Here is a 24,560-nt window from a genome sequence, read left to right as displayed (position 1 = left end):
GAAGGTCAGGCATCGCAACCACCACCACACTTGGACTCTCTTTGGGGATTTGTGATATCTTCTTAGAAAGCACAGTTCTTCGCTGTGCTTTTGCCAGCTTAACTCTTTTGATTTTTTTAGTGGGAGGAGTGCTTCCATCGTCATGTGAAGCTGAACCACTAGTCATGAACATACTAGGGATCGACCTTAGCCGTTCCTTGCCACTCCGTGTCGTAAATGGCATATTGGCAAGTTTACGTTTCTCTTCAGCTGATTTAAATGTCTTTTTCAAGGTCATTTTCCTGAACTTTGCCATTTGGGATTGTATGTGCCCTCTACTATGACATTGGGCATCGGCCTTGGCAGACGACGTTGATGGCATGTTATCGTCTATGTCATGACTAGTGGCAGCAGCTTCAGCACTAGGAGGAAGTGGTTCTTGATCTTTCTCTATTTTATTTTTATCGGAGAAAGTTTGGTCCTCCATTTATGTTATATCGATTTGATATATACGTGCGGCTAAACACAGAAAATAATTTTTTTTTTGGTTCGGACTGGAGTGTACTTTGTGGGTTACAGCACCCTTTAACGGTCAAGCCAGCCGGCCCTTTACTTATGACACAGGCGCACTCTTGGCACTACTTTGTTGATGCACGTGCGGCTACTGCGCACACAATTCACAAACACAGAAAATAATTTTTTTTTGGTTTGGACTGGAGTGTACTTTGGGGGTTACAGCACCCTTTAACGGTCAAGCCAGCCGGCCCTTTACTTATGACACAGGCGCACGCTTGGCACTACTTTGTTGATGCACGTGCGGCTACTGCGCACACAATTCACAAACACAGAAAATAATTTTTTTTTGGTTTGGACTGGAGTGTACTTTCGGGGGTTACAGCACCCTTTAACGGTCAAGCCAGCCGGCCCTTTACTTATGACACAGGCGCACGCTTGGCACTACTTTGTTGATGCACGTGCGGCTACTGCGCACACAATTCACAAACACAGAAAATAATTTTTTTTTAGGTTTGGACTGGAGTGTACTTTCGGGGGTTACAGCACCCTTAACGGTCAAGCCAGCCGGCCCTTTACTTATGACACAGGCGCACGCTTGGCACTACTTTGTTGATGCACGTGCGGCTACTGCGCACACAATTCACAAACACAGAAAATAATTTTTTTTTTGGTTTGGACTGGAGTGTACTTTCGGGGGTTACAGCACCCTTAACGGTCAAGCCAGCCGGCCCTTTACTTATGACACAGGCGCACGCTTGGCACTACTTTGTTGATGCACGTGCGGCTACTGCGCACACAATTCACAAACACAGAAAATAATTTTTTTTTAGGTTTGGACTGGAGTGTACTTTCGGGAGTTACAGCACCCTTAACGGTCAAGCCAGCCGGCCCTTTACTTATGACACAGGCGCACGCTTGGCACTACTTTGTTGATGCACGTGCGGCTACTGCGCACACAATTCACAAACACAGAAAATAATTTTTTTTTGGTTTGGACTGGAGTGTACTTTCAGGGGTTACAGCACCCTTTAACGGTCAAGCCAGCCGGCCCTTTACTTATGACACAGGCGCACGCTTGGCACTACTTTGTTGATGCACGTGCGGCTACTGCGCACACAATTCACAAACACAGAAAATAATTTTTTTTTGGTTTGGACTGGAGTGTACTTTCGGGGGTTACAGCACCCTTTAACGGTCAAGCCAGCCGGCCCTTTACTTATGACACAGGCGCACTCTTGGCACTACTTTGTTGATGCACGTGCGGCTACTGCGCACACAATTCACAAACACAGAAAATAATTTTTTTTTAGGTTTGGACTGGAGTGTACTTTCGGGGGTTACAGCACCCTTAACGGTCAAGCCAGCCGGCCCTTTACTTATGACACAGGCGCACGCTTGGCACTACTTTGTTGATGCACGTGCGGCTACTGCGCACACAATTCACAACCACAGAAAATAATTTTTTTTTGGTTTGGACTGGAGTGTACTTTCGGGGGTTACAGCACCCTTTAACGGTCAAGCCAGCCGGCCCTTTACTTATGACACAGGCGCACGCTTGGCACTACTTTGTTGATGCACGTGCGGCTACTGCGCACACAATTCACAAACACAGAAAATAATTTTTTTTTAGGTTTGGACTGGAGTGTACTTTCGGGGGTTACAGCACCCTTAACGGTCAAGCCAGCCGGCCCTTTACTTATGACACAGGCGCACGCTTGGCACTACTTTGTTGATGCACGTGCGGCTACTGCGCACACAATTCACAAACACAGAAAATATATTATTTTTTTAGCACTTGGGGGGAGCACCCCTGATGGACAGAGCACCCCCTGGACAACACTACAGCACCCCTTTAGGACTGGGACACTGCACAGGACTTTGGAACTGACTGCACAACACAGTCCAGCCAGCCCCTATGGACTTTGAAGTAGTGGACACAGCCCCTATTAACAACAGCAGCACAGCACAACACAGCCAGCCCCTATGGACTTTGAAGTAGTGGACAACAGCAGCACTACACTACACTACACTACACAGCACTAACTCCCACCCTCCCTCTTCACTGTCCACAGCCGAGTGAGAAAATGGCGCCGACGCGGGTACCTTATATAGGATCCAAAACCCGCGAGACTCGGAAGGCGGGATGATGACGTTTTGCCTCGATGTCAGATCCGAGTCAGGCGGGAAAAGTCGAGCCTGACTCGGATCGGACTCGGATCGGGGGGGCTCGGGGGGGTTCGGATTTCAGAAATCCGAACCCGCTCACCCCTAGTACAAACCAATACATTATTAACATCTGAAAATGGAAAACATGTTTTGGGAAATGCTGTAGCAGGGCGATTTTCCACCATGTGTCTGCCCCACTCCCCTAACATGTGACGTCATGACATCACATTGAGGGGGTGAGGCCACTGGGATCATGAAGAAGAGTGCCCAGAGCATCCTTTGGATGCTTCGGGCGCCTCTGCAGACTGCAGGCCAAATGTAGTTGCCACGGAGCAGTGACAGTGCCGCCCTCTGTGCCCTCCACCCCGAGTGCAGCACCACTGGTACACCCCTAGTTATGGCTTGGATTCTTGTAATAACCTTCCACTTATCATTTTTAAAAATATATCACCAAGGATTTGATAGAAACAAATTCAGGTCAACAAACAAATTGATGCCTTCAAAATTCAGGTTTATTGAGATACCAGTTAATATGAGCACCCTACTATTTGTAAATTATAAATTATCATAGTTATTTATAAGTAAAATATTTAACGGAACTTGGTCGAGGGCCACACTGAAGCATTCTGTGCCCTGCCCTCTTTCTGTGCCCTGCCCTAAACCACACTTATATATACGGTATATCATATTTAACAAAGAGCTCCATAATTGCATTAACAGAAGTAATATTCAAAGCACTACAATTGGAATTAAAGGATTACCTTCTGTCTCCTAGGTGTAATCTGTGGACCTCACCCTTCTGTAGAAAATGCTATTTCCATTTCATCTGGGGATACATACAAAAGTAATATCACCTATGTATGCAATACTGGATATCATCTTGTTGGAACACAGAATATAACATGCCTGGCTGATGGATCATGGAGTTTCCCTTTGCCACTATGTAAAGGTAACAGTCACCCTTATGTTGTGCTGCTTATTACTATAATCCACTCTGCTAAAGGAACACTTTATAGACATTTCATATTCTTTTATAGTTTTTTCTATTCGGCTCATAGCAATCTAAGTTCAGAATGATCATCAATAAAAATGTTTTGCAGCCCTGATCATCATTGTAATGCCTTTTAGACTTGAAGGATGTATTTGTAACCAGCACAATGTTGTGCTCTGTAAATCTAAATAGCCAAATAAAGGAAGCGATGTAAAAATGACAAGATCCAAGGTCATACCTCATTTACTTCACAGTTCAGAAAAACTAAGCAAATGATTTAATGAAAGTAGACCTAGTGAATTAATAGCTCAAATGAATAAGTGTAGACACAATCACAAACAACAGTATTTTCACACTATATACTGTGGTGATAATACAAATGTAATGTCACACAGTCCATTGCATGTATTTATTTTCAAATTACATTGATAATAATTATGTTGATGCATTCTATTATTTTATTACAATGCCTTTGTCATATGGGAATGCTATCTTTCTAATGTTCATATATCCAGCTAGACAGGCCTGGAGCTACCACCAAGCGAACCTAGAAGAATGAACAAGCCTTATTGCAATGCAAGGGGTGCAAATGGACTTATTGTTTTTGCATGCAGTGTATACTACCCATCCTTTCATGCACAACAAACACTAGTTTGCTTTATTTTTACAGGCAATCTAGAGTTGAGCTATGATTTGCTTTATTTTTAAACAGCAATGTAGAGATGAGCTATGATTTGCACCTTTACCCCAACCCCCAACTTCACAGCCATCCAGATAATTGAATTTGCCTCCTTTCAGTTCAATATGCTTTTGCTAAGTGCAAATCTACTTCTTTTGTTACTTTGTTCCCAACTGTAAATGAGACCTTGACGAGTGGCATAAGTGTCTTCATTTTCACGATGGTGCCGCCACGTGCAGCTCCAGCTAACTTTTCGGGGCAACAGCCATCAGCTTGAAACCTGTGAAGCTGCTGCTTGTTGCTTCTTAATGCTGGTAATGTGCTGGTATACAGTATGATGCACTCACAGGACACAGGAGGGAAAGCTGCCGCAAGCTACACACAAGATAAGTACACGCACTTCCTCTACAGCCAGAGTACAACACAATGCATAATGTGCTGGGATGCACCTGTTAAAAATAAAATGTATTACCCCTACAAATTATAGAACCTATATTTTGCAAATATGTTATAATATATCTTGAGCATTGATTACACCTTCTTTTAGGCTTGATAAAAGTTTATTATTATTTTGGTATGTGTGGTAAACACTCTAGTGACCAATTTAGAAAACATTCACATTGAACTTTAGGTTGGATCATGGTCTTTACCATTTTCCGTACCAAAGTGCAGATTAGTAATCCCTTAATCCAATAGCAAACCTTCCCAAAGTCTAAAGTAATGTTTCAGAAAAAATGTTTAAATGAGTTATGTTAGTAAATATACTGTAGCCTACCAACAAGTTTTCTTTTTTTCAGAGACAAGATGTGAAATCCCAAATCAGTTAGACAATGGAAATATTGAGTATGAAGATATCAATGTTGACAGCACAGTGAAATACAGCTGCTGTGATGGGTATAGTCTGGAAGGGGAACATCTTGCCAGGTGCACAGAAAATGGGAACTGGAACTATCCTGCACCTGTTTGTAAACGTGTGTGTTTCTTTTACTCTTCTATATATATAGATTTTTTTTATAGCACAAATCTTCTCACTTTTACACAGTCTAAACTGAGGAAAATACATAGCAAGAGTTTGGTGGAAGGAGGTGGCATTTTTTCTGTTCTCCCAAAATCTCTTTATGCATTGCTACAGATAATTCCCACAAAATTAAGCAAAACAGCTGTTTATATATTTAAGCTGCATACTGCTCAAATGCCCTATGCTCTGTTCTGGGAGTGTTATCTTTCATGTTCTAAGGAGAACACAATGCAGATAGACTTTTTATAGATCTCTGTGTTACATCATTTTATTGGGGTGTCCCCTGAGCCATGCATGTTACTGCTGCCAGCAAGGACACCAGAGAAAGCAATGCTTACACATCTATGGATCTTTGTATGTCTATTTTCCCACCATTTTGCAGTAGAAGTGCTGTAAGCTCTCTACATATATCAATGACACACAGATAACATGGATCATACTGTGTGTACAGTCAGCAGATGGTGTGATGGATGTTGCTGTCATCTATCAGTAAAATTCAACCAGTTGGCTTCAATCTCTGTGATATCATTGGGGGAAAGAATTAACCCAAAACTCACAACATGAAAAATCATGACAAACAAGGTCGCACCCTTAATCCACCGAGCAACCCCCTAATATGCTATTGACATGCTCATTTCTTGCAACTTCATACTCCTTACAGTTCTGAAAACCAGGACTGTGGAGAAATATTTTTAAGGTCTTGTTACTTGCCAAATTCATGCTGTAATCTCAGCGGGTCCAGATTGTCAGACCAGCATATTTAGTGCTGAGATTATTCTCTAATATGTAAAATATAAAAAAAAATCATAAAAGTCATGTCATACAGGCAGGGCCGACTCAATTCATGTTCGACCAGTGCGTTCAAACAGGGGCGCCACTCCATAGAGGGTGCACCCCTCCCAGCCATTCCTGTTTTCAGCAGGACAGTCCTGTTTTTTGGTACTGCCCTGCTGTTCCACCCACAGGATGAAGTGTCCCGTGGGCGGTCAGGAGGTTGGGCACCTCCACCGCTGAAGCTGCGCGGCAGTGCCAGCCCCGGAGAAGAATAATGGATGCAGCGCGCATGCACACAGTATCCATTCAGTGCAGGAAGAGGGCTGCGGGCAGCCCAGCTACTGACATAGTGCTGGGCTCACCCCCAGCCTGATGTTAACGGGAGGCGTGCCATACGGGCACGCCCCCAAATAAAGTCACGTAGGGGCGTGGTCTATGGTAATTAGGTCAAGCCCCCATTTTCCGTCAAGGAGCCGGCCCTGCTTACAGGGGTATTTTCATACATACTCCAAATGCTGCTTAAGGCGTAAGAGACTAGTACTGTAGATAAGATGAAAAATATTGAACCAATTACAAATTTGTTAATGTTTAGCCAGTTTGATGGCCACAAATGCTTCTTAATGCAATTGCCAGTTGACCCTAATTCTTCCCATGGGCTAACCCTGTGTTGTGATTGTTGCCACAGCTCAATGATAAAATGTATCATATATAGTTTCCACAACTGGCTGTCCAATTCAGTACAGCAACAATAAGGCATTTCACTTATGAGGGGATGTACAGATCCTGCTGTATAATATTTGCCTCCTACATTAGGCTTTTTGCTGATCCTCCACCAGTGCACACATGCCCTTGCTGGTGACAACATCCTGTTTAGAACATTCAGTCCTGTTATAATGAGAAGTGCAAGTCACTGGCACACCTTCTTGAATAAACACACTTGTTTCAGAATTTTTGTACCGGTTCTTGCATGTAGTTTGCAATCATTTGGGTAGTTATTATATAGCAACCTATGGAGGTAGTTCTGTACCGTACAGTCACCTGGCTATTACCTGGCTATTACAACATTTTCAGAAAGGAAAGAAATCTTTGCCATTTCCCTAAATGTGAATATGAGCCTTCTATAAAGGCTGCCTGCTGGGATTGTGTAACTAATAGTTCCCTTACAATTTTGTTTTAAATTGCAAATAGGAAAAGATATTCCTGGCGTACTTTGATATAGGCAGACAAAATGTGTTTGAATATAGGATTAGAACTTAGATATTGTAAAATTAGACATTTATTTAATGTATTCCAGTAAAGCACAGTATAAAATAGATAATAACTTATGGTCAAACATGTATTATGCTTAAATACAGGAATCCTGCTGATAGGGTTTCTAAATGCAAAGCAGTGTAGAAGCTCTGTGTCCAAAATTAACATTTCTAAGTTAATGCTGTAGTGCTACAGTAGCACATTATCTAGGGTACATGTTGTGCACCTATTGGCTCATTGCAGGGATACTTCATCTACTGTGCCATCACAGCTATTGGACTAAGCTCTATGAGGCTAGGCTGGGTAGGGTGGAACTCCACTCGCTTGCTGGTGTGTGTGGGAATGGTCTCCGGGGTGCACTGGTCTCTACTTCCTTGCATCCTGATACTTCTGCGGGTCAATGTTGGCGAAGTGCGCATGCGCACGATGGAGGCGGCTCCGTCGAGCGCAAGTGCGAGACCCGAATAACGACGGCCAAGCTGTCGTTATGGGGCTCGCACCAAAGGGGGCGTGCTGTCGATGGTGAGTGACAGCACGTCCCCTTTGGTGGGCGTGCCGGGGGCGTGGCTGCCCAGACGGAGGCGTTCCCATGGGAACGCCTACCGTCTGGGGCCGGCCCCACTGACATCACTAGTGATGCCAGTGGGAGTGCTTTTGGCTCTGATAGAGACAAAAACACTCCAGGGCTTGCGGCAGACGAGACCCTACCACAAGGGTCTCATCACAAGCCCGATGGTCGTGATGGTCTTGGTTACAGACCTTAAGCGATCAGCTGCCATCTTGTTGCTCACAGACCCTCTGTAAACTAACCATCTTCCCCTTCACCTGAAACTCCGGCTGGGTGAAACTGCTTTCAAATCTCCATTGACTGCTTCCTTACACTTCAGGTACCACCCCCGGAAACTGCCAGGGGTGTCAGTCCCTCCTTGCTCGTGTGCCAATGCCAATTCCCTGTCTCAGCTCCAGCTCCCTGGTCAGTTACCTCAGCCTACTCCTAACTGCCGCTTGATTTTCAACTGACTCAGCCCTTACCACCTGACGCTCACCATGTGACCTGCTCATTTCATGAGCAGCTGCAGAGATTGCAGAACAATCAAACCTAATACCTCACGTAACAGGGTATTACAGCCATAGCAATATTGTTTTTTTTATGTCTTTGTAGATGTTTACTGTTCATATAGTATTACAAAAAACCTCTTATAAAGTGTCCAATTAAAAAAATATATATCTTATTGTACAATAACCATGAGTGTAATTTAATTTAAATTTCTGAACCTTAGTAAAATATTTTCCTGTGATCCTTAACTTCAGTAGGTAAAAATTTAAAAAGTGCCTATGTGTAAAGTCTGAGGATTACAGGGGTTAATATATATGAGTATATAATTATCAATATTTAAAAGTGAATTATAGAAAGGTGCTTAAGTCAAAATCTATGTTGAGACCTCTTGGGGTAATGTTATCCATATTATAAAATCTATCTTGCCTCCTCACGGGAAATGCTTGTAATGTTATCACCTTCTCTCCATAAATTTCTTTGTTTGACAATACCTTTACATTTTAACATTGATGGAAACTCCCTGAAGTGAGCTGAAACACTGTTGGTTTCTACTTTCTTCTTTATGCTTTGGATGTGTTCTGATTTTTAGTTCCATTGTGGTTCTTCCTATATATTGGAGATTCGACACACTTTACAGTTTCACCTACTGTAGACTGATCTAAAGGTTCAGAGGAAAATATTTTACTGTGGTTCATTGAAACTAAATAGTAGTTATGGTTATTGGACAGTATGTTTTTAAGAATTGACACTTTATAAGAAGTTTCTTTATAAGAAGTCTCTTGTAATACTATTAGAACAATAAAAAACATCTCGGCAGTGCTTTATTATACGGTCTGCAAATAACTGGACAAAATAAACATCATTGCTATGGCAACAAATTGAAACAGTTTTAAAAGGATGTCCCATTGAATGGCTAGCACAGCCCGAGGAAGCCCTAACTGGGTGAAACGTGTAGGTGACAGAACCCCACACATGCTCCCCACATGTCTTTATCTGCACCTTTACACAAGGTGCACAAAATTACATGGAAGCAAGTGAGAGAAGTCTGCGCAACGAGACCATCCCCACACACACTAGCAAGCGAGGAAGGACGGAGTGCCAACCTACCTGGCAGCCATACTCACAGAGCTGGGGCCGATAGTGGTGATGGCACAGAATACAAAGGATCCCTGCAACGAGCCCAAAAGCACACAATCTGTACCCCACTGGACTTAATTATATGGTTAAGTCCAGTAGAATAAATCAAGTTTTTCCTTGCTAATGTTGTGTTGTGATTTTAATTTTATTTTTATTGATCAGCAAACCCTTGCCCTGTGCCATTTGTGATCCCAGACAATGCAGTCCTTACAGAAACAGAGTTTTATGTTGGCCAGAAATTGTCTATTCAATGTCAAAAAGGCTACCGTCCCATAAGCCAAGCTGTTATAACATGCAATCCCGATCTAACCTGGACAGAAACAAATGCCAAATGTGAAAGTAAGTAATACAGCTTGTTAACAGAGAACCTTTTGCCTTAATACAACTAAATAAACATCTATATACAAGGATATGCTTCATAAAAAAACATTGTGAATTATTTAAAATCCTGTCTCATTAGCTAATGTTTTGTAAACAACTTTGGATAATAATAGATAATCTCCTGTGCTGGAAACATAATACAATATATAAAATATTTATCCTAATTTAGGCAATAAATAATAGTTATTTTGAAACTAATTTATGTTTTGTAGCTGTTGTACAAACCACAGATCTAATTCTAATAATAACCAAAATAATATTGGAAATAGAAGAATATAGCTGCAGAACTGTGGCTGAACGTGTGTATATTGAGTTGAATGTATTTTATTGGGTGCCACGGGGCACTGGTTATGCCTATCATGAAATATGTGGACAAACGGCTCAACCCTGTCCACCAACACAGAACTGGATGACATGCAAGCACAATTTACCTAATTTAATGATCTTTGCTGAATTTCTCATTAAGAAACTGTTGGCCTAGGAGTGACATGAAAAAAAAATGCTGATGCTCTAGGGTGACGTGATAAAATAAACTTTGGGAGCCACTAAACTAGGATATACATTTGTCCATTGAAAAGGTTGCTGCTATCATCAGCATCAATATTAAAAAATACACTATGGCTATGGGACCCAAAATGATAACGTCTAAGTCACAATCAGACACTGAGGGGCATGGTTGACTTGTGTCTCCATGTTATTATCACTGTACTGGACTTACTTATATATGCTCCTTAAGCTAAGTACATACTGTACATATACAATCGGCAGACCATTCTTTCTATTTCCGACCTGTTCATGCGATATCTTAAGAGTATGTATGCACCTTCTATCATGTTTTATCTGAAGAAAACAGGTCCTATCTGAAGATTCAGATTTTATGTGCATTTTTCTTTTTCATACAAATTCATGGTACAATACTGGACTAAAAGTGTAGTGTGTACACACTGCCGACTGTTCTGTCCCATGCTTCTACCCATACTCCACCAGCAGCAGCCTTTCTGTCTTTTTAGCAGATATTGACTTTCATGGATCACAAGTTACATTGTAAAGGCGTGTACGTATGAATCACCAATTTAAACGTGAATTCAGAACGTACTGCTAGTGTAATCGAAAGTAATATCATATCAAAAGTATGATTGTACAAGTGTGATCCTAGCTTTACCCACCTCTTCAACAGCAAGGGATTAAAGTATAACTTACACTTAACTCTACTTACGAATGTATTATGGTACACAGTTTGAAGAATATGATTTTAATATATTTGTTTTTCCTCAGAAATATCTTGTGGTCCTCCGATTCATGTACCAAATGCTATGGTCCGAGGACTGTTCCACCACTATGGAGATATGGTGACATATTCTTGTTACAGTGGATACATGTTGGATGGGTCATTTAGGAGTGTGTGCTTGGAAAATCAGACATGGACTACCCCACCATCCTGCAAAGGTAATTCATATTGTGATTTGTACTACCCTTACTGCAGTTATGGGATATTTGCAAGTTTTAATTTCACCTAAACTTAGTCCTGTCCATTACTTTTGTTTTGCAAAACTGGGTCATTTCTGCTTCTATGACATATGGTTCCTTTACTCACACAGCTTCAAACAGGAATTCAGTACAATTCTAGTTGTTATTAGAGACACATTTTCTTCTGTTTAACCATTTCTCAGAGTTTTATGACCATGGATCTGTGGTATATTCATTTTATTATAGGCTGTACTTGAGTGGCTGCATACTGTTTTCTGGGACTACATGTTGTGTTTCTTAGCATCTTGGGCAATTGACCATTACAGAGTGTATTTCTGGGCATCCAGACTTTTGCCACTATATTTAAAAATTAATATATATATATATATATATATGTAAAATCCAAAAACCGCCACTGTGGAGGCAGCTGGAGCTTGATAAATAACTTGCTTGGGTGCCTTCCTTGGGATAATGTGCCCCAATGCATCCAACAAAATAAGGTGGCACTCCGAGACTTGCATCAAACGTGATAACTAATGTGTTTTATCAACATTTCGTGTGTCCTGATGAAGGGGTACTGGACCCCGAAACATTGATTAAACACACTAGTTATCATATTTGATGCAAGTCTTGGAGTGCCACCTTATTTTGTTGTGTGTGTGTGTGTATATATATATACATATATATATGTATATATATATATATTAGGGGTGTGCACCGGCCACTTTTCGTGTTTTTTGTTTTGGTTTTGGATCTGGATCTTTCTTCGTGTTTTGGATCTGGATTGGTTTTGCCAAAACCACCCTTCCGTGTTTTGGGTTCTGGGTTTTGTGTTTTGGATCTGTATTTTTTTTTTAAAAAAGCATAAAAACAGCTAAAATCACAGAATTTGTGGGTTTTTCTGCTCCTATGCTATTATTAACCTCAATAACCTTAATTTCCACTCATTTCCAGTCTATTCTGAACACCTCACACCTCACAATAGTGTTTTTATGTCCAAAAGGTTGCACCGAGGTAGCTGGATGACTATGCTAAGCGATACGAGTGGGCGGCACAAACACGTGGCCCATCTAGGAGTGGCACTGCAGTGGCAGACAGGATAGCAGTTTGAAAAACTAGGCCCCAAACAGTACATAATGCAAAGAAAAAAAAGAGGTGCAAGATGGAATTGTCCTTGGGCCCTCCTACCCACCCTTATGTTGTATAAACAGGACATGCACACTTTAACAAACCAATCATTTCAGCGCCAGGGTCTGCCACACGACTGTGGCTGAAATGATTGGTTCGTTTGGGCCCCCACAAAACAAGCTGGTAATTAATCTGTCCCTGCACAAACTGGCTCTACAGAGGCAAGATGTCGTCCTCATCCTCCTCATCAACCGATTCCTCACCCTCTTCAGTGTTGTGTACATCCTCATCCTCACAGAGTATTAACTCGTCCCCACTGGAATCCACCACCACAGGTCTCTCTGTAAGTTCTGGAGGCTGGTCTCCCTGGAAGAGTTAATAATTCATTTTTATGAACATCATCTTCTCCACATTTTGTGGAAGCAACCTCCTACGCCTTTCGCTGACAAGGTTCCCGGCTGCACTAAACACTCTTTCGGAGTACACACTGGAGGGGGGGCAACTCAGGTAAAATAGAGCCAGTTTGTACAGGGGCCTCCAAATTGCCTCTTTTTCCTGCCAGTACAGGTATGGACTGTCTGACATGCCTACTTGGATGCTGTCACCGATGTAATCCTCCACCATTCTGTCAATGGTGACAGTATCATATGCAGTGACAGTTGACATGTCAGAAATTGTTGCCAGGTCCTTCAGTCCGGACCAGATGTCCAAACTTGGTCCTGCCTGCCCTGCATCACCGCCAGCGGGTTGCTTAGGATACCTAAGTTTTTTCCTGGCAGCCCCAGTTGCGGGAAAAAATGAAGAAGGAGCTGTTGACGTGTCACGTTCCGCTTCAGCGGACAGTGTTTGCACCAGCAGGTCTTTGCACCTCTGCAGGGTTGTGTCAGCCGGAAAGAGAGACACCACATAGGCTTTAAACCCAGGATCGAGCACGGTGGCCAAAATGTAGTGGTCTGATTTCAACAGATTGACCACCCTGGAATCCTGGCAAAGCGAATGAAGGGCTTCATCCACAAGTCCCACATGCCAAGCGGAATCGCTCTGTCTTAGCTCCTCCTTCACTTTCTCCAGCTGCTTCTGCAAAAGCCTGATGAGGGGAATGACCTGACTCAAGCTGGCAGTGTCTGAACTGACTTCACGTGTGGCAAGTTCGAAGGGCTGGAGAACCTTGCACAACATGGAAATCATTCTCCACTGCGCTTGAGTCAGGTGCATACCCCCTCCTTTGCCTATGTCATAGGTGGATGTATAGGCTTGAATGGCCTTTTGCTGCTCCTCCACCCTCTAAAGCATATAGAGGGTTGAGTTCCACCGCGTCACAACCTCTTGCTTCAGGTGATGGCGGGGCAGGTTCAAGAGTGTTTGCTGGCGCTCCAGTCTTCGGCACGCAGTCGCTGAATGGCAAAAGTGGCCAGAAATTTTTCGGGCCACCCAAAGCGTCTCCTGAACGCCCCTGTCGCTTTTCAGAAAATTCTGCACCACCAAGTTTATTGTGTGAGCAAAGCATGGGACGTGCTGGAATTTGCCCAGATGTAATGCCTGCACAATATTGGTGGCGTTGTCAGATATCACAAATCCCCAGGAGAGTCTAAGTGGGGTAAGCCACTGGGCGATGATTTCCCTCAGTTTCTCTGAGAGGTTGTCGGCGGTGTGCCTCTTACTGAAACCGGTGATACACAGTGTAGCCTGCCTTGGAACGAGCTGGTGTTTCTGAGATGCTGCTACTGGTGACGCTGCTGCTGTTTCTGCGTAAGGTGATACATCTACCCAGTGGGCTGTCACAGTCATATAGTCCTTAGTCTGCCCTGTTCCACTTGTCCACATGTCCGTGGTTAAGTGGACACTTTTTCTGACGTTTCTGTACAGTCTCGGTATCGCCTGCCTAGTGAAGTGGAATCTAGACGGGATTTGGAACCGGGGACACACTACCTCCATCAATTGTCTAAATACCACTGCACTAATGGCGGATACTGGACACACGTCTAACACCAACATAGCAGTTAAGGCCTCAGTTATACGTTTTGCTTCAGGATGACTGCTGTCGTACTTCATCCTCCTCGCTAAGGACTGTTGGAGGGTCAATTGTTTAGTAAAAGTAGTGGTGTTCCTACTTCCTCTCTGGGATGATGAACGACTCCCAGCAGCAGCAACAGCAGCAGCGGCAGCAGGAGGCGTAGCAATGCAGGATCCTCCAGAGGAATCCCGGATAGGAGAGTCAGTCATGCCAGTGACATGGCCTGCAGGACTACTTCCGATCCTGACTAAGGAGGAAATTGACGAGGAGGGAGTTGACGGTGTGGTTTGCAGGCGCTTGGATACAACAGGACAACGGGATTTAGGTGTCCCTGACTGCTTACGGTCTTAGCCAAAGTTTCTGAACTTGACAGTAACTTTTTATGAACGCGCTGCAGGTGCCGTATAAGGGAGGATGTTCCTAGGTGGTTGACGTCCCTACCCCTACTTATTTCACCTTTACATATGGTACATATGGCAAGACAGTTGTTGTCCGCATTTGGATAGAAATATTGCCAGACCAAAGAGGTGGAATGTTTGGTCTTCTGCCCAGGCATGACCGTGATGGGCTTTTTCATCCCACGGACAACAACTGTCTCCCCCGGAGCCTGATTTAAACAAACCACATCACCATCAGAATCCTCCTCGCCAACTTCCTCCTCAGCGCCAGCTACACCAGTATCCTCATCCTGTTGTACTTCAACAGTGACATCTTCAATTTGCATATCAGCAAGTGGACTGTGGGTGCTCCTTTCAGCACTTGCAGGGGGCCTGCAAATGGTGGAAAGAGCCACCTCTTCCCGTCCAGTGCTGGGAAGGTCAGGCATCGCAACCACCACCACACTTGGACTCTCCTTGGGGATTTGTGATATCTTCTTAGAAAGCACAGTTCTTCGCTGTACTTTTGCCAGCTTAACTTGTTTGATTTTTTTAGTGGGAGGAGGGCTTCCATCGTCATGTGAAGCTGAACCACTAGTCATGAACATAGGGAAAGACCTTAGCCATTCCTTGCCACTCCGTGTCATAAATGGCATATTGGCAAGTTTACGTTTCTCTTCAGATGATTTAAATGTTTTTTTCAAGGTCATTTTCCTGAACTTTGTCATTTGTGATTGTATGTGCCCTCTACTGTGACATTGGGCATCGGCCTTGGCAGACGACTTGATGGCATGTTATCGTCTATGTCATGACTAGTGGCAGCAGCTTCAGCACTAGGAGGAAGTGGTTCTTGATCTTTCCCTATTTTATTTTTATCGAAGAAAGTTTGGTCCTCCATTTATGTTATATTGATATATACGTGCGGCTAAGGCGCACACAAACACAGAAAATAATTTTTTATTTTTGTTGGAGACTAGTGCACTTTGTGGGTTACACCAGCCTTTAAGAAATGAGCCAGCCGGCCCTTTACTCATGGGACACAGGCGCACGCTTGGCGCTGCTCCTTTGTTGATGCACGTGCAGCTACAGCCCACACAATTCACAAACACAGAAAATATTTCTTTATTTTGTTTGGAGTGCCCTTTGGGGGTTACAGCACCCTTTAGCGGTCAATCCAGCCGGCCCTTTATTTATGGGACACAGGCGCACGCTTGGCACTACTTTGTTGATGCACGTGCGGCTACTGCGCACACAATTCACAAACACAAAAAAATATATTTTTATTTTGTTTGGAGTGCCCTTTGGTGGTTACAGCACCCTTTAACAGACAAGCCAGCCGGCCTTTTACTTATGGGACACAGGCGCACGCTTGGCGCTGCTCCTTTGTTGATGCACGTGCAGCCACAGTGCACACAATTCACAAACACAGAAAACATTTTTTATTTTGTTTGGAGTGCCCTTTGGGGGTTACAGCACCCTTTAGCGGTCAATCCAGCTGGCCCTTTATTTATGGGACACAGGCGCACGCTTGGCACTACTTTGTTGATGCACGTGCGACTACTGCGCACACAATTCACAAACACAAAAAAATATATTTTTTAATTTTTTCTGGAGTGCCCTTTGGGGGTTACAGCACCCTTTAACGGACAAGCCAGCCGGCCTTTTACTTATGGGACACAGGTGCACGCTTGGCGCTGCTCCTTTGTTGATGCACATGCAGCCACAGTGCACACAATTCACAAACACAGAAATTTTTTATTTTTTTTTGCACTTTTGGGGAGCACCCCTGATGGACAGAGCACCCCCTGGACAACACTACAGCACCCCTTTAGGACTGGGACACTGCACAGGACTTTGGAGTGGACACAGCCCCTATGGACAACTGACTGCACAACACAGTCCAGCCAGCCCCTATGGCCTTTGAAGGAGTGGACACAGCCCCTATGGACAACAGCAGCACAGCGCAGCACAGCACAACACTACACTGCACTACACTACACTACACAGCCCTGCCAGCCCTAACTCCCACCCTCCCTCTTCACTGTCCACAGCCGAGTGAGAAAATGGCGCTGACGCGGATACCTTATATAGGATCCAAAACCCGCGAGACCCGGAAGGCGGGATGATGACGTTTTGCCTCGATTTCAGATCCGAGTCAGGCGGCAAAAGTCGAGCCTGAATCGGATCGGCCTCGGATCGGGGGGACTCGGGGGGGTTCGGATTTCAGAAATCCGAACCTGCTCACCCCTAATATATATATATATATATATATATATATGCAAAAGAAAAAGGGAGAGCGCACATATCAGTAAACTGGTAACACTTTAATCAAAAAAAGCATAGCTCACATACATTTAAAACTGAATGTAACGGCATGTCACTCAGCCTCCTCAATCCGCCTTTGTCTCCATGACATATAGCGTCTATCACGGGGCTGGTCAGTATATCCACGCCGTGCTGCCACACGGATGTCAGGCAAAGAAATCCTCGCTGGGACCAGCGTTTGACGTCACCACGTCCTCCGTAAAGCAAGCCACGCCCAACGCGTTTCGTCACTATCGGGACTTCATCAAGTGGTGTGGCTTATTCTGAGAACCGATCGACTTTTATACTTATCTCTTAATTACTAATCAACATTGTTTAATTCCTAATACTCACAAAATTTTTTTTTCTATATAATAAAACAGGCGCATGCGGCACCATATTACACACAGTTTTTAAACAAAAAACTATATAGTACATAATGATACATAGATGGTTATAAGTGCTCTAATTATAATCAACATTAATTAGTTCTCATTAATCATACAAATGATTCATATAATCCAATTTGTGTTTTCAACAGCATAATACATACAATTGGAGTAGACATAAAAGGCCAAATAAAGTACATATATATGATGGATTACAAAACCCAATAGTCACAGATGTTCATTGTTTTAAGACATTCCGATTCAATATCCATTAAAAATCATCATATTAAAAATATTAAATCCAACTATATATATAAATAATTAAAAATATATCTATAAAAATAGACATAAGAATAATTTAAGCCGTATGATAAAAAACATAAATATATCAGTAATTACTAAAAACCACTACATCAAATCAATGTCTTAACATCGCAACTACCTTCGGTATATAAATATAGTAAATAAAGTATAAATCCAAAAAAAAAAAACATTTCACTGCAGGAAAAATTATTAACCCCTTCCAAAATGACAACACTGGAGCCTATAGCTCAACAACAATGTGTCAAAGGGGAAACAATCAACCATACAGACTCAATGCAGAAATGGTGTAATATCATAAGTTTCATTAAGTCCAAACGGAGCCAGTGTATTCAGAGAGTATATCCAGAAAGTCTCTCTCTTTGATAGTAATCTTAAAATATCCCCTCCTCTTTCATCTAACCTAACATGCTCAATAGCCTTAAATGTGAAATTGTCTAACTTGGAATTACAACACGTAGAAAAGTGTCTTGGTACACTATGATTTTGAATATTATTTATAATGCTTCTAGTATGCTCTAACACTCTAATTTTTAATGGACGTTTTGTTTTTCCGATATAACATTTGCCGCATTTGCACTCCAACATATATATAATGTGAGTGGTCATACAACTCATACGACTTTTTTTCTCCCACGATTTACTTTTATTATAATTCCAAATTTTATTCCTTTCTGTACTTGCAAATTTACATATTGCACACTTATTACACGGAAAAAATCCATTCCCACGCCCTAACCAAATATCATTAGTACTTATATTACATAGGTTACTCGGAGCTATCCTAGTTTTTAAAGTACGGGCTTTTTTAAAAACTATTTGTGGTCTCTCTGGTAATATATTTTTCAACACCGGATCTAGAGACAGTACATCCCAGTGTTTCTCCAGAATTTCCTTAATTTTATAACTTTCTGTATTAAATTTAGTTACAAAGGGGATAAACATATCTCTTGAGGGCTTAGTTCTTTCTTTATAACATAACAGAGATTCTCTATTCACTTTTTTAGCCCGCTCCTTACATCTGTCTATCAAAGACATGGGATACTTTTTTTCCACAAATCTTTTACTATTATTTCTGCTTGTTCATCGTATTTCAAATCATCATAACAATTCCTCCTTAACCTAATAAATTGCGAGTAGGGAATATTCGAGATCCATTTCTTCAGATGACAACTCTCGTAGTGAACATAACTGTTGCTATCTACTTTCTTCAAATGTGTATAAGTCGCCACTTTACCCTCCTTTTTTAGTTCATTAGAGTCCAATACCAGATCTAGAAATTCAATCTGTTTTTTTTTATAATCTTAGAGGTAAATCTGAGGTTATAATTATTGTTATTTAGTAAGACCATGAAATCCTTCCAATCCATCTCGCTCCCCTGCCATACAATGAGTACATCATCTATATAGCGCTTATAAAGTTTAATATACTTCCTAAATACATTATCAATAAATATCTTGTTAATTTCCCATTTTCCAAGATATAAATTTGCGAAGCTTGGTGCATACGGCGTTCCCATCGCCGTCCCACTCTCCTGAACAAAGAAATCACCTTGAAATTTAAAGTAGTTATTCTTTAACACAAACATTATACAATCTAAAATATACTGGCTCATATCAGGTTTCATATTACTATCTTTATTTAGAAAGAATCTAACAGCATCCACGCCTTTATCATGCGGTATGCTAGTGTACAGGGCTTCTACATCCACTGTACACCAATAAAAATCATCTTGCCAGGTAAAGTCCTTAAAACAGTCCAAAATTTGTGTGGAATCTTTAACATATGAGTCAAGTTCTACAACATACTTCCTAATATATATATCCACAAACTCCGATAATCGAGAAGTAGCCGAATCTATGCCCGCAATAATCGGCCGACCAGGCGGCTTTACCAGCCGTTTATGTATCTTGGGTAAATAATAAAAAATAGCCACTCTTGGGTGCGGATTAAAAATATAATTAAATTCATCTTTCGTAATCAGTTCTTTACAAAGTCCATAATCCAGTAGTGTTCTAACCTCATCCACAATCCTATTCGTTGGATCAGCTACTATTTTGGAATAGGTTATATGATCATTCAGTAGTAGTTGACACATTGTTGTTGAGCTATAGGCTCCAGTGTTGTCATTTTGGAAGGGGTTACTAATTTTTCCTGCAGTGAAATGTTGTTTTTTTTTGGATTTATACTTTATTTACTATATTTATATACCGAAGGTAGTTGCGATGTTAAGACATTGATTTGATGTAGTGGTTTTTAGTAATTACTGATATATTTATGTTTTTTATCATACGGCTTAAATTATTCTTATGTCTATTTTTATTAGGGGTGTGCATCGGCCACTTTTCGTGTTTTGGTTTTGGATCTGGATCTTTCTTCGTGTTTTGGATCTGGATTGGTTTTGCCAAAACCACCCTTCCGTGTTTTGGGTTCTGGGTTTTGTGTTTTGGATCTGTATTTTTTTTTAAAAAAGCATAAAAACAGCTAAAATCACAGAATTTGTAGGTTTTTCTGCTCCTATGCTATTATTAACCTCAATAACCTTAATTTCCACTAATTTCCAGTCTATTCTGAACACCTCACACCTCACAATAGTGTTTTTATGTCCAAAAGGTTGCACCGAGGTAGCTGGATGACTATGCTAAGCAACACGAGTGGGCGGCACAAACACGTGACCCATCTAGGCATGAAACTGCAGTGGCAGACAGGATGGCAGTTTGAAAAACTAGGCCCGAAACTGTACATAATGCAAAGAAAAAAAAGAGGTGCAAGATGGAATTGCCCTCCCACCCACCCTTATGTTGTATAAACAGGACATGCACACTTTAACAAACCAATCATTTCAGCGCCAGGGTCTGCCACACGACTGTGGCTGAAATGATTGGTTCGTTTGGGCCCCCACAAAACAAGCTGGCAATTAATCTGTCCCTGCACAAACTGGCTCTACGGAGGCAAGATGTCATCCTCATCCTCCTCATCCACCGATTCCTCACCCTCTTCAGTGTGTACATCCTCATCCTCACAGAGTATTAATTCGTCCCCGCTGGAATCCACAACCACAGGTCCCTCTGTACGTTCTGGAGGCTGGTCTCCCTGGAAGAGTTGATAATTCATTTTATGAACATCATCTTCTCCACATTTTGTGGAAGCAACCTCCTACGCCTTTCGCTGACAAGGTTCCCGGCTGCACTAAACACTCTTTCGGAGTACACACTGGAGGGGGGGCAACTCAGGTAAAATAGAGCCAGTTTGTACAGGGACCGCCAAATTGCTTCTTTTTCCTGCCAGTACAGGTACGGACTGTCTGACATGCCTACTTGGATGCTGTCACCGACAGCCCACACAATTCACAAAGACAGAAAAAAAAGAAGAATTTTTTTATTGTTTGTGGAGCACACTTTGAGGGTTACACCACCCTTTAACAGACAGACGCACGGTTGTCGCTGCTGCTTTGAGGATGCAAGTGCAGCTACAGCCCACACAATTCACAAAGACAGAAAAAAAAAGAAGAATATTTTTATTGTTTGTGTAGCACACTTTGAGGGTGTCACCACCCTTTAACAGACAGACGCACGCTTGTCGCTGCTGCTTTAAGGATGCAGGTGCGGCTACAGCCCACACATTTCACAAAGACCGAAAAAAAAAAGAAGAATATTTTTATTGTTTGTGGAGCACACTTTGAGGGTGTCACCACCCTTTAACAGACAGACACATGCTTGTCGCTGCTGCTTTGAGGATGCAGGTGGAATCTAGACGGGATTTGGAACCGGGGACACACTACCTCCATCAATTGTCTAAATCCCACTGCACTAATGGCGGATACCGGACGCACGTCTAACACCAACATAGCAGTCAAGGCCTCAGTTATACGTTTTGCTTCAGGATGACTGCTGTCGTACTTCATCCTCATCGCTAGGGACTGTTGGAGAGTCAATTGTTTAGTAAAAGTAGTGATGTTCCTACTTCCTCTCTGGGATGATGAACAACTCCCAGCAGCAGCAACAGCACTAGGAGGAAGTGGTTCTTGATCTTTCCCTATTTTATTTTTATCGGAGAAAGTTTGGTCCTCCATTTATGTTATATTGATATATACGTGCGGCTAAAGCGCACACAAACACAGAAAATATTTTTTTATTTTTGCTGGAGAGTAGTGCACTTTGTGGGTTACACCACCCTTTAAGAAATGAGCCAGCCGGCTCTTTACTTATGGGACACAGGCGCACGCTTGGCGCTGCTCCTTTGTTGATGCACGTGCAGCCACAGTGTACACAAGTCACAAACACAGAAAATATTTTTTTTTTTGGTTTGGATTGGAGTGTACTTTGGGGGTTACAGCACCCTTTAATGGTCAAGCCAGCTGGCCCTTTACTTATGACACAGGCGCACGCTTGGCACTACTTTGTTGATGCACGTGCGGCTACTGCGCACACAATTCACAAACACAGAAAATATATATTTTTTTGGTTTGGACTGGAGTGTACTTTGGGGGTTACAGCACCCTTTAACGGTCAAGCCAGCCGGCCCTTTACTTATGACACAGGCGCACGCTTGGCACTACTTTGTTGATGCACGTGCGGCTACTGCGCACACAATTCACAAACACAGAAAATATATATTTTTTTGGTTTGGACTGGAGTGTACTTTGGGGGTTACAGCACCCTTTAACGGTCAAGCAAGCTGGCCCTTTACTTATGACACAGGCGCACGCTTGGCACTACTTTGTTGATGCACGTGCGGCTACTGCGCACACAATTCACAAACACAGAAAATATATATTTTTTTGGTTTGGACTGGAGTGTACTTTGGGGGTTACAGCACCCTTTAACGGTCAAGCCAGCCTGCCCTTTACTTATGACACAGGCGTACGCTTGGCACTACTTTGTTGATGCACGTGCGGCTACTGCGCACACAATTCACAAACACAGAAAATAATTTTTTTTTTGGTTTGGACTGGAGTGTACTTTCGGTGGTTACAGCACCCTTTAACGGTCAAGCCAGCCGGCCCTTTACTTATGACACAAGCGCACGCTTGGCACTACTTTGTTGATGCACGTGCGGCTACTGCGCACACAATTCACAAACACAGAAAATAATTATTTTTTTGGTTTGGACTGGAGTGTACTTTGGGGGTTACAGCACCCTTTAACGGTCAAGCCAGCCGGCCCTTTACTTATGACACAGGCGCACGCTTGGCACTACTTTGTTGATGCACGTGCGGCTACTGCGCACACAATTCACAAACACAGAAAATATATTATTTTTTTAGCACATGGGGGGAGCACCCCTGATGGACAGAGCACCCCCTGGACAACACTACAGCACCCCTTTAGGACTGGGATACTGCACAGGACTTTGTAGTGGACACAGCCCCTATGGAGAACTGACTGCACAACACAGTCCAGCCAGCCCCTATGGACTTTGAAGTAGTGGACACAGCCCCTATTAACAACAGCAGCACAGCACAACACAGCCAGCCCCTATGGACTTTGAAGTAGTGGACAACAGCAGCACTACACTACACTACACAGCCCTAACTCCCACCCTCCCTCTTCACTGTCCACAGCCGAGTGTGAAAATGGCGCCGACGCGGGTACCTTATATAGGATCCAAAACCTGCGAGACTCGGAAGGCGGGATGATGACGTTTTGCCTCGATTTCAGATCCGAGTCAGGCGAGAAATGTCGAGCCTGACTCGGATCGGACTTGGATCGGGGGGGCTCGGGGGGGTTCGGATTTCAGAAATCCGAACCCGCTCACCCCTAATTTTTATAGATATATTTTTAATTATTTATATATATAGTTGGATTTAATATTTTTAATATGATGATTTTTAATGGATATTGAATCGGAATGTCTTAAAACAATGAACATCTGTGACTATTGGGTTTTGTAATCCATCATATATATGTACTTTATTTGGCCTTTTATGTCTACTCCAATTGTATGTATTATGCTGTTGAAAACACAAATTGGATTATATGAATCATTTGTATGATTAATGAGAACTAATTAATGTTGATTATAATTAGAGCACTTATAACCATCTATGTATCATTATGTACTATATAGTTTTTTGTTTAAAAACTGTGTGTAATATGGTGCCGCATGCGCCTGTTTTATTATATAGAAATTTTTTTTGTGTGAGTATTAGGAATTAAACAATGTTGATTAGTAATTAAGAGATAAGTATAAAAGTCGATCGGTTCTCAGAATAAGCCACACCCCTTGATGAAGTCCCGATAGTGACGAAACGCGTTGGGCGTGGCTTGCTTTACGGAGGACGTGGTGACGTCAAACGCTGGTCCCAGCGAGGATTTCTCTGCCTGACATCCGTGTGGCAGCGTGGCGTGGATATACTGACCAGCCCCGTGATAGACGCTATATGTCATGGAGACAAAGGCGGATTGAGGAGGCTGAGTGACATGCCATTACATTCAGTTTTAAATGTATGTGAGCTATGCTTTTTTTGATTAAAGTGTTACCAGTTTACTGATATGTGCGCTCTGCCTTTTTCTTTTGCATAAACCCCATTTGTTCCTGTGGTTACGGACTTTTGGGATGGAGCTGCACTGAATACAAAAAAGACAATCTCTTTTGGGACTGATACCATC

General features: G+C 42.5%; 1 protein-coding gene across 1 annotated transcript in view; it reads left to right on the top strand.

Annotated features, from left to right (window-relative positions):
• Positions 1 to 24,560, top strand: part of SVEP1 (sushi, von Willebrand factor type A, EGF and pentraxin domain containing 1) — a 470,252-nt gene that overhangs the window by 370,159 nt on the left and 75,533 nt on the right. Inside the window, exons 43-46 of the mRNA XM_088461305.1 lie at positions 3,437 to 3,610; positions 5,129 to 5,302; positions 9,731 to 9,907; positions 11,225 to 11,395. Coding sequence (XP_088317431.1) covers positions 3,437 to 3,610; positions 5,129 to 5,302; positions 9,731 to 9,907; positions 11,225 to 11,395 — 696 coding nt within the window. The remainder of the gene's footprint in view (positions 1 to 3,436; positions 3,611 to 5,128; positions 5,303 to 9,730; positions 9,908 to 11,224; positions 11,396 to 24,560) is intronic.

The sequence above is a fragment of the Taudactylus pleione genome, unplaced genomic scaffold, assembly GCF_031769625.1.
Source record: "Taudactylus pleione unplaced genomic scaffold, aTauple2 ptg001032l, whole genome shotgun sequence".
In the NCBI taxonomy this organism is placed as follows: Eukaryota; Metazoa; Chordata; class Amphibia; order Anura; family Myobatrachidae; genus Taudactylus; species Taudactylus pleione.
This window is presented reverse-complemented; position numbering and strand designations above follow the sequence as displayed.